General features: G+C 40.5%; 1 protein-coding gene across 11 annotated transcripts in view; it reads left to right on the forward strand.

Moving 5' to 3' along the window:
• The window catches only part of MAP4K4 (mitogen-activated protein kinase kinase kinase kinase 4), a 151,370-nt gene that overhangs the window by 98,968 nt on the left and 38,964 nt on the right, over positions 1 to 13,438 (forward strand). For all 11 annotated transcript variants that reach the window (XM_042810293.1, XM_042810294.1, XM_042810299.1 and 8 more), the window contains exons 8-12: positions 851 to 905; positions 3,134 to 3,212; positions 5,182 to 5,357; positions 6,010 to 6,082; positions 6,550 to 6,760. In XM_042810293.1, the coding sequence (XP_042666227.1) occupies positions 851 to 905; positions 3,134 to 3,212; positions 5,182 to 5,357; positions 6,010 to 6,082; positions 6,550 to 6,760 (594 nt within the window). The remainder of the gene's footprint in view (positions 1 to 850; positions 906 to 3,133; positions 3,213 to 5,181; positions 5,358 to 6,009; positions 6,083 to 6,549; positions 6,761 to 13,438) is intronic.

Raw genomic sequence — 13,438 nt, forward strand, 5'->3', positions numbered from 1 at the left:
CTCCACTGTTTTTCCCCATAAGGAATCTCTTTCATTCCTTGCTGGGACTTTTCCAGCTACATTTGAGCCTCCTGGGTCTAATTCAGGAGCAAGTGCAGTTAACTTCCAGCCAGGCACACTCTCCAGAGGTGACACCTTGGAAGACTCTCTCTGAAGGATTCTTCTTTCTTGATGTTTCAAGCAAAACTGATACGACAGGGAAAGAGCATTTGCTTTGGCCACAAGTATAGAGGCCAACAGAGGCTTCTTACCTTTTTAGCAGTAATGGCTATTCCTCTATGCAATATTATGTGCTTATATTATTATCTGGTTTCCATTAAGTACAAAAAAGTCAAGGAAGAGCTATATTCCACTAATCTGTACTTGTTTATTTGCTGATTTAGACAGTGAAAAAGAGTTACTGGGTTTTGGGGTTTTGCCCCACAGCCTATTTAGTCCTTCATTTTCTTTGTCTTCTGCTTGGGGGAATATCAAGAGTGTATTCTGTGAGTTTATTACAGGGAAGTGTTTGGTCCTTTGTAAACAAGGGTGGAACAAGGAAAAAATCTGTTGTTTTGTAGACTTAGACTTAGGGCAAATGTATTTTTGTCCTAGTGTGAATACATTCATGTGTTCTTAGGAAGGGTCATTTGCATGCTCTGTATGAATATGTAGATGCATTTGTTTATAAATGTGTATGATATGGCAAGGAGCATTTTGTGATACCGTTAAAGAAAAAAATAGCTTATTATTTAAACAACCTTGTTATTTCCTTACAGCCCTACCTACAGGGCCTCTGCAAATAGCACTCTTACTGTCTGAATGGGTAAATCCACCTCCTAACATATGGTGTCTGTCTCTCTTTATGCAGAGTGACCTCTGGTCCTGCGGCATTACAGCCATAGAAATGGCAGAAGGAGCTCCCCGTAAGTGATGTGTGTGCTTTTCCAGTGGGCTGAATAAAGCTGAAACGTATACTTAAGAGATGCTTGTTGTAATCTAAACCTAGTTTTGAGGTTTCTGAAAGTGTCTTCGTGTTATTTCTGTTCTCTTCGGTTTTGCCTGCCCTATAAATATAAAATCCCCTAAATAGCAACACTTTTGATACAGTGCTTAAGCACTACAGCACAGACTGCAGTAATTTAATTTCGATAGCAGGGATATTTGGAAGCTAATCAAGCATCAGACTTCCTTCCTATGGGTAGTATACTGTCTTTTGGAAGCGTGACCCAGTTTGTGTATGGTCTGGCCTGGGATACTGGAACCTCAGCTAGGGAGAGGTGTGGTGGAGCCTTGAGAAATTTGACCGTAATGAATAAAGCACCTGTAAGAATCTTTTCTGTATTGCCTTTCTGTGAGGCTGGGTAAGGCTAACACTGCTTCTCCTTTTGTTTCAACTCATCAGTGGGCGGTGTTGATCTTCCTTAGAAGTGGCATGATTTAAGCTGTAAATCCATCTTCAGTACATAATGTTGAACTTTGTTTATGCTTACTGCTTAAGAGCGCTCATGAGTTGATGATATTTTTGAGGGAGAAAACTGGAAAAAATCCTTAGGATATAGGAAGATATTCTTACCCCCACTCCCAGCTTTGGCTCTGGATTTAAAAAAACCCAGCAGGCTAAAGTACTTAAGAGTAAACTACAATATTAATTTCTTTCTAAGTGTAAACAAACGCCACCACCACAGAAGAGCCCAGCTTGAAACTTGAAATGATTGCATTGAAATGAAGTATTGACATTTTCCTACCAGAAAAAAAAGCAGTCATTTCATTTGCAGCCTCTGCTAGATCATTGCTGTTGTTAATGTAAAATTCATAAAATGAAGCATGACATTCTTGTTTGGATTCACATTGTAGGAGGTCTGATGGTTTGAGTTTTTTTCCCTTTCTAATGGCAAGTTTGCATGAATGCCCATATGAGAGCTGCTCCCAGGACACCTCAGCCAGCCCTGTGTTAACAGCATTTGAGCTACCACTTGACCTCCTTTTTCCATTACCTTCTTGTTCAGAGCATTGAGTTGCCTGGGAGGCTCTCAATTAAAGGCTGTTTCAGTGGGCTTTGTAAGCCTGGAATTGGACAGGAATATTTTTTCATCTTCGCACTGAAAAAAATTGTGGCCCCTTTTCATGTGAAATCAGAAGAAGGGCATTTTGAAAGTAAGCAAAAATCCTGTGTTAATGCTAAATAGCTCTTGCCTTGGACTGTCCACTGGTATGTGGGATCTGCCTCCTTAAGAGGCAGCTGAAAAATCTGTCCTTAAAGTTGGTGATCTAGTAGAATCCGTGGGCATCCAAGAGTTTACTCCACCAGCATTGTGGCCTCTTGTCTCAGAAACCTGGATTCCTATCATGTCAGTATGTTTGTCCTGAGTTTCTTGTGCATGGAAGACATTTCCTCTTCCTGCGGAGATCATTGGAGCTGGAATTCTGGTGGAAGGGGTCAGCCATGGGAAGATGATTAAATATGGAGGATTTGCTTTCAGTTTCCTTTCTTGTGCAGCCTCCTTCCCTGCTCTGTCAGCTCTGCCGTGGTACTTCTGCTCCAGCACAGCAGGAAAGATTGTCTGGCAGAAATTCCAGACTCCAGTTCCATGCTCTCTGAATTAAGAGAGTTCAGGTTTACATTGCAGTTCTGCAGGGAATATATTTTTTTTAATTTATTTTTTCCATATTGATACTTCCATGTTTCGAAATCTGCAGGCCTGGGAATATAGAAAAGCTTCAAGTTTGGAGAGTGAAAACGAGGCATCCTGCTTTAGTTGTTTGTGTATGGGAGAGGAGGGAAAGTGGAGAACTTATATGTAAAAGTAACTGGTTTTCTTCCTTTCTGCCATCATCGTCTCCCAGTATTCTCTTGAGCAAAACTTAAGTTAGATAACTTGGAAATGGAGAAGGGCTGTGCACAAATGTTCCCATTGTGATTGATTCTGAAGGTTAATGTGTGCCGTGATCTCTGGGGCTGCCCTTAGCATGTTGAGCTACAGAATTGTTGTCATTTTGGTCAAATTCCATCTAGCTGGGTTGCTATCTACAATTCATGCATGTGTGGTGGGGATTGTGGGAATGTCTGTGGGAGCTGAAGCCATGGTATTGACAGAGAGCAACTAAGCAAATGCCTACATATTTGTGTTTGGTTTTGTTTTCTGTCCTCCAGCACTTTGTGACATGCATCCCATGAGGGCACTCTTTCTGATACCCAGAAACCCTCCCCCCCGGTTAAAATCCAAGAAATGGTATGTATACGTTGCCTCTTGTTTCTGTCTTCTTTTGTAGCCATGGTATTTTGTCTTTGTGCTTATCATTCTGCTTCCAATTCCACAGAACTGGAGGGCAATTTGTTACCTAAAATCACTCTGCTGTTATCTCCTGTGCCATTGAACCAAAGCATAAAATAAAAAGAGTGTATTGTTTATTTAGTTCTGTTTGTCCCAGAGGTATGGTACCAAATTCTATGAAAATAAAAATGAAGCGTGTTTTTTTTTTCCCTCTATGGAACGGCATCAGTATTAAGGTGACAAATAGAACTGTGTTTTAAAAAATAAACTCCTGCAGCACTCTTAATAAGCAGTACGTTTTCTCCTGTGTATCATAACACAGAAGCAGAGCAGCACTGTAGTGTACTAGTTGCTAAGTTGAAAGGAGCTATTAAAAGTAATGAAGGCTTTTATTGTAATTATTGTAAACGATTGGAATTGAGTGTGTGCTCCTTGCCAGCTGAGAAGAATCCATTAGTATCGGAGGATTTCCTCACAGTTACTGGTTATGACTGGCATGTATGAAATGAAAATACTCCCTGGAAGAGGTTTCACATAGATTGAATGTGATCGCAGAATGCTGTGATCCTGTCAAAATAGTGATTTGCCATATTCAACATAATATGATCTTGGTTTGCTTGCTGGACTTGGTGTTTGCCTGAGTTGACTTATTTATGCACTTGTGCTGTCAGGGTATCCCACTCCCTCTTTCGAATCTGCTTTCTGCATGTGTTAAAGTATTTGTACAAACATTTCATGAACTTTTTAATTGCTTTTTATTCAGAGTCGTAGCATTCTAGGTGTGAGTAGTAACAAAAAAAAAGTGAAGTTAGCTTGAATTCGTCCTCCTACATGGCACTAGGAAAGTGAAGCAATGGATGGAAACCGTTGTTGGTTTTGCATTTAACCAGATAATAGAAACATTTGCTGCCCAAGCACGGGAGCAGCTTGAGAACACCAAGCAATCAAAAAGTGAATCTGGCTAAAGCCAGGGCTGCTGGGACTCAACTGTTTTTATTTACTGTAGTCAATACCAGGTTATGAGAAAATAGGCCAAATGGTGAAAAATACAGTTGTGAATATTTCCCTTGCTGGCATTTTGAAAGGCAGTTTGTTTGGAGACTTCTGTCTGGAGAGATCCTCTTTGGAGAGTTCAAATTAAGTGCAGGTTGAGAATGGCGGTAGCCCAGCTTGACAGATTTCCATTCCCTGTCACTTTACGCAGTGTGCAGGAGGAACTCAGTTCAGTTTATATCCCTTAAATTGTACCAGTGAGAATTTGCCCCCAAGTGCTGGTGTTGAATGGACAGCATTGTTCAACATCGCGTGTTATTCTGTGAGAATTGCTTTGTGTGGGTCTTCAGGTAGAAAATAAATAACCTTAAGCTATTATAGACCCTTCTCAGTGAACCCAGGTTGCCTGTAAAAGCAGCAGTGTGCATGGTGCTGCTTGCATTAGTGCAGTGTTGGCAGCAACTCTTGCGGCTTTCCTCATGGCTTGTCAGAAGTAGACATGCCCTTAGATAGCATGGGCAGGTGGAGACACACCAGAGCTGCCCTGCCTGTGCTCCAAGCAAGCTGGATGCAAGCCAGCTCCAGTCCAGAAGTAGCAGAGCTGGGTTTGCATGATTTGCTTTCACTAATATATCCTGCATTTCAGGGCAATTAAGCCTGTGAAAGAGGGCGCATTTCTGCAAGGCTGTGCCAAAGCACTGCAGGTATGTTGGCATTGCCCTGTGTCCGCCCAGCCCGGTGCTCAGCTGGAGCATGCTTGGCTCTGTTTTGGAAGCACACTTGCAAACAGCATTTTTGCCATCTTCTGGGATGTGATGCTCTTCGAGGAAAGGAGTTAGATTTTGGGGAAGAATGGGAAAAGATGTTTGAGCTGAGTTGTGGCTGTGATCTTATTTTGTTTTGCTTTTTTTTTTTCCCTTTCCTGCTTCCTCAGGTCAAAAAAGTTTTTCAGCTTTATAGAAGGTTGTCTAGTGAAGAATTACATGCAGCGACCTTCTACAGAGCAACTGCTGAAACATCCATTTATACGTGACCAACCAAATGAAAGGCAAGTCCGAATCCAGCTTAAGGACCATATAGACAGGACCAGGAAGAAGAGAGGAGAGAAAGGTATGCACTTCTAAAAATCCATTCTTGCAGCTTACTAAGAGTAGGTATTTTTGTCTTGCCAAAAAACCCCACGTCCTTGAGATGTTCTTTTTTAATTCATGTGTTGACTCTCAGCAGGCTTTTGAGTTTTGTTCTGTCATTATACGGAGAAAATATCAGGTGCAAGCATCTTGTTTTCAGAGAAGTTGCATTTACTCTCTTTTGAGTTACTGCCTCTTCCATCTGAGCATTAAACAGTATTCAGGAGGATATTAGCATTTATGCCTTTGCATTTTTTGTTCTGTGGTAGGTTCATTTCTGGAATGATGCCATAAATCAAACTCAGGAAGTAACGCATCACGAGACCCGTGAAGCAAATGTCTCGGGCAGCTTATTCTCTTTGTTCAGGTGGTGCCAAGATACCCCAGATGTTTTGTCTTATGTATAGAACTTGGTGTCATTCAGGGAATTTGCCAAAAGTTTACTGCAGAGCACTGTGTTGCTACCTGTGTGGGAAGATGGGCTTGTATGTGTATGTAAATGAATCCTAGGGTCTGAGATGGACCTTCTCACTGAAGGGGTTAGGAACTGGTTCATTAAGGCACTGTTTCAAATCTACACTGTCCTGAAATAAAAGATAAGCACTGTCTAGGTCAATGTTTCTTTCCTTTAGATGAGACGGAGTATGAATATAGTGGAAGTGAGGAAGAAGAGGAGGAAGTGCCTGAACAAGAAGGAGAGCCAAGGTAATAATTGCTCTTTGGAGGGTTCTGAGCAGTCCATGCTAAGCAAGTCTAAATGCCCATGACATAAATCAGGAGCATGCTAAATTTCTGTTTTCTATTAAGTGCATGCACAGGCTGCACAAACCACCCAAAGGGTTTGAATGCCTCTTCTGTGACTGCTGAAGGTTTTAAAGCTCCCTGTTGTATGGCTTAGAGCCAGAGAGCTCTGGATGGAAGGAGATTTATTGCAAATGTGATTGGTCAGGGGCTCCAGCATGTCAGAGTTGGTCCGTATTTTGCTTGGCCTCATTTCACGCCTTCCACTGAGAGTGCGTATTTGATGTGCATCCAGTGTCGTTTTGAAAGAAATGAGATTAAAATTTAACATCATTATATGTTTTATTAATGTTTCCCTGCTTTGGAAAAGGTATTTAATGGCCCATCAGGTTTTTTTTTGTATGAGAGACTTCAACTTCCTTTTGTTGTAGCTCCATTGTCAATGTGCCTGGAGAATCAACCCTCCGACGTGATTTCCTGAGGCTGCAGCAGGAAAACAAGGAACGATCCGAAGCCCTTCGGAGACAGCAGCTGCTGCAGGAGCAGCAGCTCCGTGAGCAGGAGGAGTACAAGAGGCAGCTACTGGCAGAGAGACAGAAGCGCATTGAGCAGCAGAAGGAGCAAAGGAGACGGCTGGAAGAGGTAGAGACAGGAGACTGGAGCCTGGGAGCAAGAGCCCCTCTTCCACTTGTGTTTCCCATACCCATGCCCATTTAGAAAGAGTTCTCTGTAGCCTCAAAACATCTCAGGAAAAAAATGTACAAATTCACTGGTAAACGTAGAGCAGAAGATTTAAACCCAAGTCTGCCTGCATGAATGTGAGCAGTATTCCAAACTATTGAATTTCCAGGAGCTCCTGTGAAGGCAAGAGGAGCCAAAGCCTTAGTTGTTTGAAAGTATCTGGGGAAGTCTGGGCCTTGGTTTCTGTTCCAAAGAAGAGGCAACGTGTCTAGACTCTAGGTAGCTATAGAGAACAAGAGACATTATTACTGTGCAGATTTTTTTTTAAAACTGGGCAGTGCATCAAAATGATTTTTGGGAGGCCGTGATGTGCTTAGAATTTCACTGGAAGACTTTCTCAAGCAGCTGTGTTTGACACTCATTCGTGTTAGGTAGAAACCTATTTTGTCATATATTGTTCCCTCATACATAGTAGCATGATGACTAGAAGTGACACAGATTAATAAGTATGATTTAAAAATCAATCCTAAATTTATAATTGTACAAAAATCATTAATACTTAAATCACGCTTCTGTAATATGGTAAGTAAGCAGTTTGCATGCGCAACCTGGAGGTTAGGGGGAAAAAATGAACGTGTAAAGCATTGTTCCTTTTCACCTCTTATGTGTGTTTATAGCTATGTAGATGGAATAGTCAGTGTGAGCTTCTGAGGTAGAAGATTTCAAAACAGCTCTTCAGCCAAAGCTGGGCATGAGAGCTGCAGTGAAACCAGTCATCTGGCTCTGCAGGAAATGCAGGGTCAAACTCCAGTTGTCCTTAAATGACCTCTTATTGAGTCACTGTTTCTACTGTTCACTTAGCAATGGTGAAAAAACTACACCCAGTCTGATTTTCCAAATCCTGCTAATGCTTAACAAGGAGGCAACCAGTACCAAATGTTAATTTGCATCCCGACTTCGAATTTCATGTGATGTGTTTATGTAACAAATAACAGAAAATTCCAAATGGCTTTCCAGGTCATGCTATGCTCCTTATCCCTCCTTTTTAAGTGTGCCAGAGAGTTCAGTGCTGTTGTAAGAAGGGACTGGTAGCAAATGCTCAGCCACACATACAGCCAGGAGGAGGGACAAGGGGGAGACTTATAAACTCCATTTCTTCTTTGTTTCTTCCCCACCCTTCTGAGACTGCCAAGATAAACATCGTTGCTCATCCAGCTGTTTTTAGACTTTGGCTGTGCAACAGTTTTTCAGGGGAACAGATGACAAAAAGACACTATAAAAAGAAAACAAGGGGCTGATATGAAAATATTTTTTAAAAAATTTACGTTGTCAGGTGTGGGTGAGAGATACCACTTCTGTTCTAAGCTTGATTTTAGTCTGAGGGTCAGTAAGTTCTTTTAAATGCCTCTTTTATGTCTAGAGTTCTCTGGGGAGTAGTTCTTTGGTGAGGAGGGGTATTACAATTAAATTATCTAAGTCATTTAACTTCAGTAATCAGTACAAACTTTAAAATCTGGAATTTCATATTAAAATAAAGGAAATGCAGCTGCTATTAATGGAAACAAAGCAACGTGTCTCTTTGCTGCACAGGGTTGAATGGTATTTGGGAAGTTGCAGAAATCATAAGTTGCTGAGCATCTGAAAGAAAAGGCATTTACCTAAAAGTTATGTTTAAAGCAGTCTTGCTGCTTCTTAAAATACAAGACAGAACTAACAGCTTCAGCAACCACAAGACATCATGTAATGTAGGTTAATGTATTACTGAATAAGGTTATACGGTAAACCATGTAGAGTTTGAAAGAGAAGAGCTATTACCTTTTATTGAGTCTGTAACCTCTGCCTGGTTCCCTTAAAGTCATTAATATGAGTGATGAGCTCTAAAGGTTTTCTTTTACAGATGATGGTGGGGGAGTTCTTAAAGTGAATTAAAAATGGCTTCAGAACTTTAAAAAAAAAACAGCTCACTTAATTTGTTGGATCTTCGGTTGGAAAAATGCATGTTCCCCAGTGATTCTTAACTAAGCATCTGCCAAAACAAGCTTTTTAAGATGGGGGAAGGGTAGTAGACACATATTTAGATAAACATCAGTATTGTGACACAATTGAAGGCCAAAATACTGAAATGTTGTCACTTTGTCCTTAACTCACCCACTGTTTGATGAAGCCAGTAAACAATGAGGAGCTTGGTAATGTGAGTTACGATTAGCATCAGGCATTGAATCTTTGAGTTTATATCAGTTTTTGGATATTATTAATAAGCACTGCTTTCTTGTAATTTTTGCTTGTGTGCAGCATATGTTTTGGTATACCTGTTTGACATTCTTAGGAAAGAATTCTGTGCATTAGATAATCTCCCTGGCCTAGTTACTTGTCTCCCTCTTCCTAAATTAAAATCGAGGGCTTGTTCTTACAATGCTGACACAGAGCCTAGACGGTTTTGACTAAGACTGCAACAGAAATGGTGCTTAAGGTACCTGCCAAAAACTGTAATTCTCAGCAGTGTGTAAGAAAAGATGGCTTTTTAAATGGCATAAAGGTGACTTTTAAAAGTCGCTGTTGCAGGGACCTTATTATTTATATATTATGAGGTGGAAATTATACAAGGTCAAAGTGCAGGAAATTATTTGAAACATTTTGAGAAGAGGATTGCTCCTCCTCCTCCTCACCCCACTTTAGAATGTGCATAAAGCTTCATTGCATAAATATCTGCTATATGACATATGAGTATACTTGGATGGTTAAAACAAGAAACCTGAGGGTTGTTCTAGGCTGTTCTAACAGGTTCATCATGCTTCTGTTCATCAACATGGTGGTCCCAGCGCTCAGTGTAACGCACATGGAAAGGCACCGAAATTTATACTTTGCAAAACTGAGTCTGGTTTGACAAATTCAGAATTAGCTGTTCTGTATCCCATTCTGCGTGGATCTCTGTAGGTCAGGATAACCAGATGAAATTATATGCCTGGTAATGAGAACCTAAGATGGATGTTCTTGTGGTGTTAGGGTATAGCTCCAATAGAAACAGATTTGTGGAGCTCAATAATTAGAGTGCTGAGGACCCAAAGGCTTCACTACCAGTGTTTGAAGACAAGAGGAATTGCTTTGGATTAGCTGAGGTCTAGACTGCCTGCCTGCTTGTGGTTGGAGCACATTTGCCCTTTTAATTTCGTCCAAAAGGAGTGGTTGGCACTGTGAGACCTCTTTAAAATATGAAATAAAACCTGGTAAGAGGAGATGATTGGATGATTCACTTCAAAAGAGCACTCCTGATTTGAACTAAGATGCTAATGTACTTATACCCGCAGGTGATTTTTGCTGTAGCTTTGTTTCTTTTACATATGAGGAGATTATTCATATCTACTTCATTTGAATTGCCTGCACTTTGGACTGGTACTGAGTAAGAAGTTCTACATCTGGCTTATCTGTTGTGTGAGCAAAGCAAAAGTCCCTCTATCAATCTTAATAATCCTCTTCCTAAGCTGATACCAGCCTGCTCAATTCTCTGTGAAACAGATAATTAACATATATATTTCTCAGCCTTTACCTGAGAACAAGGCAGTGTAATAATATTCTTGAATATTAATGAGGAGGTCTATATCCACCTTAGGCATTTCATTGTATGAACTGGGTCCTAGATCTGTTGGTAAATACCAACTGCATGTGTAGTTGCATTGCCCCCTCCTGGTAAATCATACTCTACTACATGGCCTTCCAACGTGGAGGTGTAGGGTACTGCTATGAGATCATCCTAAATGCACCCTAAAGCCAGCTGAAGAGCCTGAGTATATACACTGTGTTTTCTGTATCTTATTTACATCTCTGCGTGTTTCTAGTGTTTTATGATGTTTGAGGTTGCGTGTGTTCTATAAAAATTCTATTTCATCATCTCTGATATTTCTTTGAGTAGTTCCTATACTTACCTTCTGGGTATTTATTACCTTTTTGAAAATAAACTGTTCATCTTATATGGATAAGAAAGTTGGTAATACCATATCCAACTACAGAAGATATATGCATCCGCTTAATCCTGATATTTACTTAATACCTAATGTGTATGTAGAAGAACACTGTTTTACACCAGAACTGTTCTGTAGTGTATGATAAAAATTACAACATCTTACAACCACACTTACTAAAGTCAGAAGTTCAAGTTCTGTAAACAGAACTGACAATAGTTTTAACTCAGGCCGCAGATTTTAGTGATTTTCCCTTCCTTGGGGCAAGCTAAAGGAACTCAGTGGCCAGGGCTTTATCTCTGTGGAAGGATTACTGGAGGCAACCAGGTAACCTTGTGCCAACAGAAACATGGTTGGAAATCACCTAAAGGGCTGCTCCTGAAGCCATCTTGGGTCAACGACAGCTTGCAACTAACAGCCTTTGCCATTACTTTTGACAAACTGTAGAGTCGGATCCAAGAGTTTCTTGTCACTGTGGATTTCCTTTCCCTGTGGTTGTTAAGTCAGTTCCACTTTGTTAGCAGTCACTGTTCCAGTGCTCAGGTTACAAGGTAGTGCTCAAAGGAAGGGGAATTTTTCTCCTATAGTTAGGAAACTGAGAATAAACAGATGGTGTAGAGTATTTGTGAATATGCATGTGGTGCCAGGTCCTTGCTTTCTACCTGCATGGCACTGGGTTGAGGGGATTTCTGGTGGGAAGGCAGTAGCAATGCACTGAAATGCCATCTCACTGTGCTCTTTGGTGTCTAGACAATAACGAATAATGTGTTTGTGCTTTGGGGAGTTGACTTAATTGCACATTGGTGGCAGAAAATCTGCCTTTAAAACAAAAAAAAAAGGTTGGATAATAAATATTCAGCTACCAAGTTAGCAGTCTTGTTCAGGAGTGGCTGAAAAATCTTGTCTTGTAACAGTCAATAATTGTCTTCATGATGCCATGGGGAGTCAGCTGTCTCTTAGTCAAATTGTAACTTGTTTTTATATTAGTAAGTTCAATTTATTTATTGTTGACTATTCCTTTGTTGGTTCAAGAAGCGATGAATTTGTGTTGTCTGAAAGATTCAAACTCTGCCCATTTTCCTTGTAACGAGAATGATGCCATCACAAGGTTTGCAGAATATCCACTTGATAACGTCAACACAGTGTTGTTAGACAGGCAGGCTTCATATGCTTAAGAAGTGTTTGAGTTGATAAATGTGCATATTAAGCAGCCAGCAATGTGTTGTCTCTCACATCCGCAGGGCAACAGAATTATTGCACTTCGTATCTTAGTTTTCTTAAACAAAGAGCCTGTCAGACTTGATTAGCCAAGAGGCACTCAAATATATTGACTTAAATATAGAAATTGTTTGACACAGATGTGTATATTCAGAAATAAGAGTGCCTGTTTAATGCCTTTAAACATCGAAGTGAAGGAGAGGGAGCAGTGAAACCTATGAAATGCACTGTGTTTGACAGCTGCCTTGCAGCACTCCAACTATTTCTGTATCTATCTTCATTGAAGAGAGCTTCCTTAAACAAGAGAGGAAAGACTGGTAGATGTGTTTAGTTAGGGGAGGATGTGCAAGAGTGCAGAAGCTATGTTTCTGAGAAGAATGCAGAGAGAGAGAAACTTGTCCTTCATAGCATAGAGAGGTGGTAATGAACCTAGGATGTCCTTTTGGGCAAGGAAGAAAGGGGTCATAGTAGAGAAAAGTATATTTGAACAGTGGTCTTCAAGGAAATTGTATGTTTTCCAAAACAGCATGTAGTTGAGAATCATAATGCAGCCCATTTCTTTTTTTTATTACCAATTCTTAACATGCCTGAGTTGTGTCAGCATTGATTCCAGAAGGCAAAAAAGCTGTTGGACTTTCAACTGTTTCATAGGCATGTAAGGTAACATAGTGAGTAGAGGAAGCTCATCCCAATTCTGTGAAGTAGCCCATGGAGTGTAGTTGGGCCTTTGCTCATTCAGTGAACAAAGCACTTTCAGTGAAAGACGCACCCATAACGATGGATTTATGAACCCCCTCAAAATCTTAATCAGAGCGTTCTTACAAGACTGTTCATAGTGCCCTAAACTGGTAGATATGTGGCAGCTTTGCATCAACAAAAAAAGTGGTGATTGTATTGATCTGAATGTAAAAAGCAATAACCGATGGGCTTGGGGTTTTACTGTTGGATTTGGGATTAAGTTTGAGTATGCTTATTTTTTCTTGTTCAAATGTATTCTCTGCTTTTTATCATATTGTAGAAATCTGTAATAAAAGAAAAAGTAGATAAATAGTTGAACAGGAGACAGCTGGGTCTTTTGACACTCAGGCAGTTGTGGGAGGCTGCCTGGGATTTTGAGGTAGGTGGACAAACTGGATGCTTCTGCAGAAGTGCTGAAAGAGTTGGTCACGACTGTATGGGCATTTAAAATGTCTTCTCTGAATGTCATACGTGGTTGTATCTGGACGTAAATGAGTTGGTTCGTGCTTTTTAGAGCTGTTTTCCAAATTCTTTTTAGACTTGAGCAGACTTATGGGCACCAGTTTGGATTTGGGTCATGTGTGGAAGCTTATCTGTGGAAGCATAAAAGCTTAACTCAGCTCTTTTATGTCTTTTACATATAGGTGCTTTTGATGTTCTGGGAGGGGCTGAGGTGCTGTTGGTCAGCCTTCATTCTCTGTCGGGCAAAGTTTTGGGCAGTACATTA

This window comes from Centrocercus urophasianus, unplaced genomic scaffold, assembly GCF_019232065.1.
Source record: "Centrocercus urophasianus isolate 14NV4802_14NV808 unplaced genomic scaffold, USGS_Curo_1.0 seq_12, whole genome shotgun sequence".
Lineage (NCBI taxonomy): Eukaryota > Metazoa > Chordata > Aves > Galliformes > Phasianidae > Centrocercus > Centrocercus urophasianus.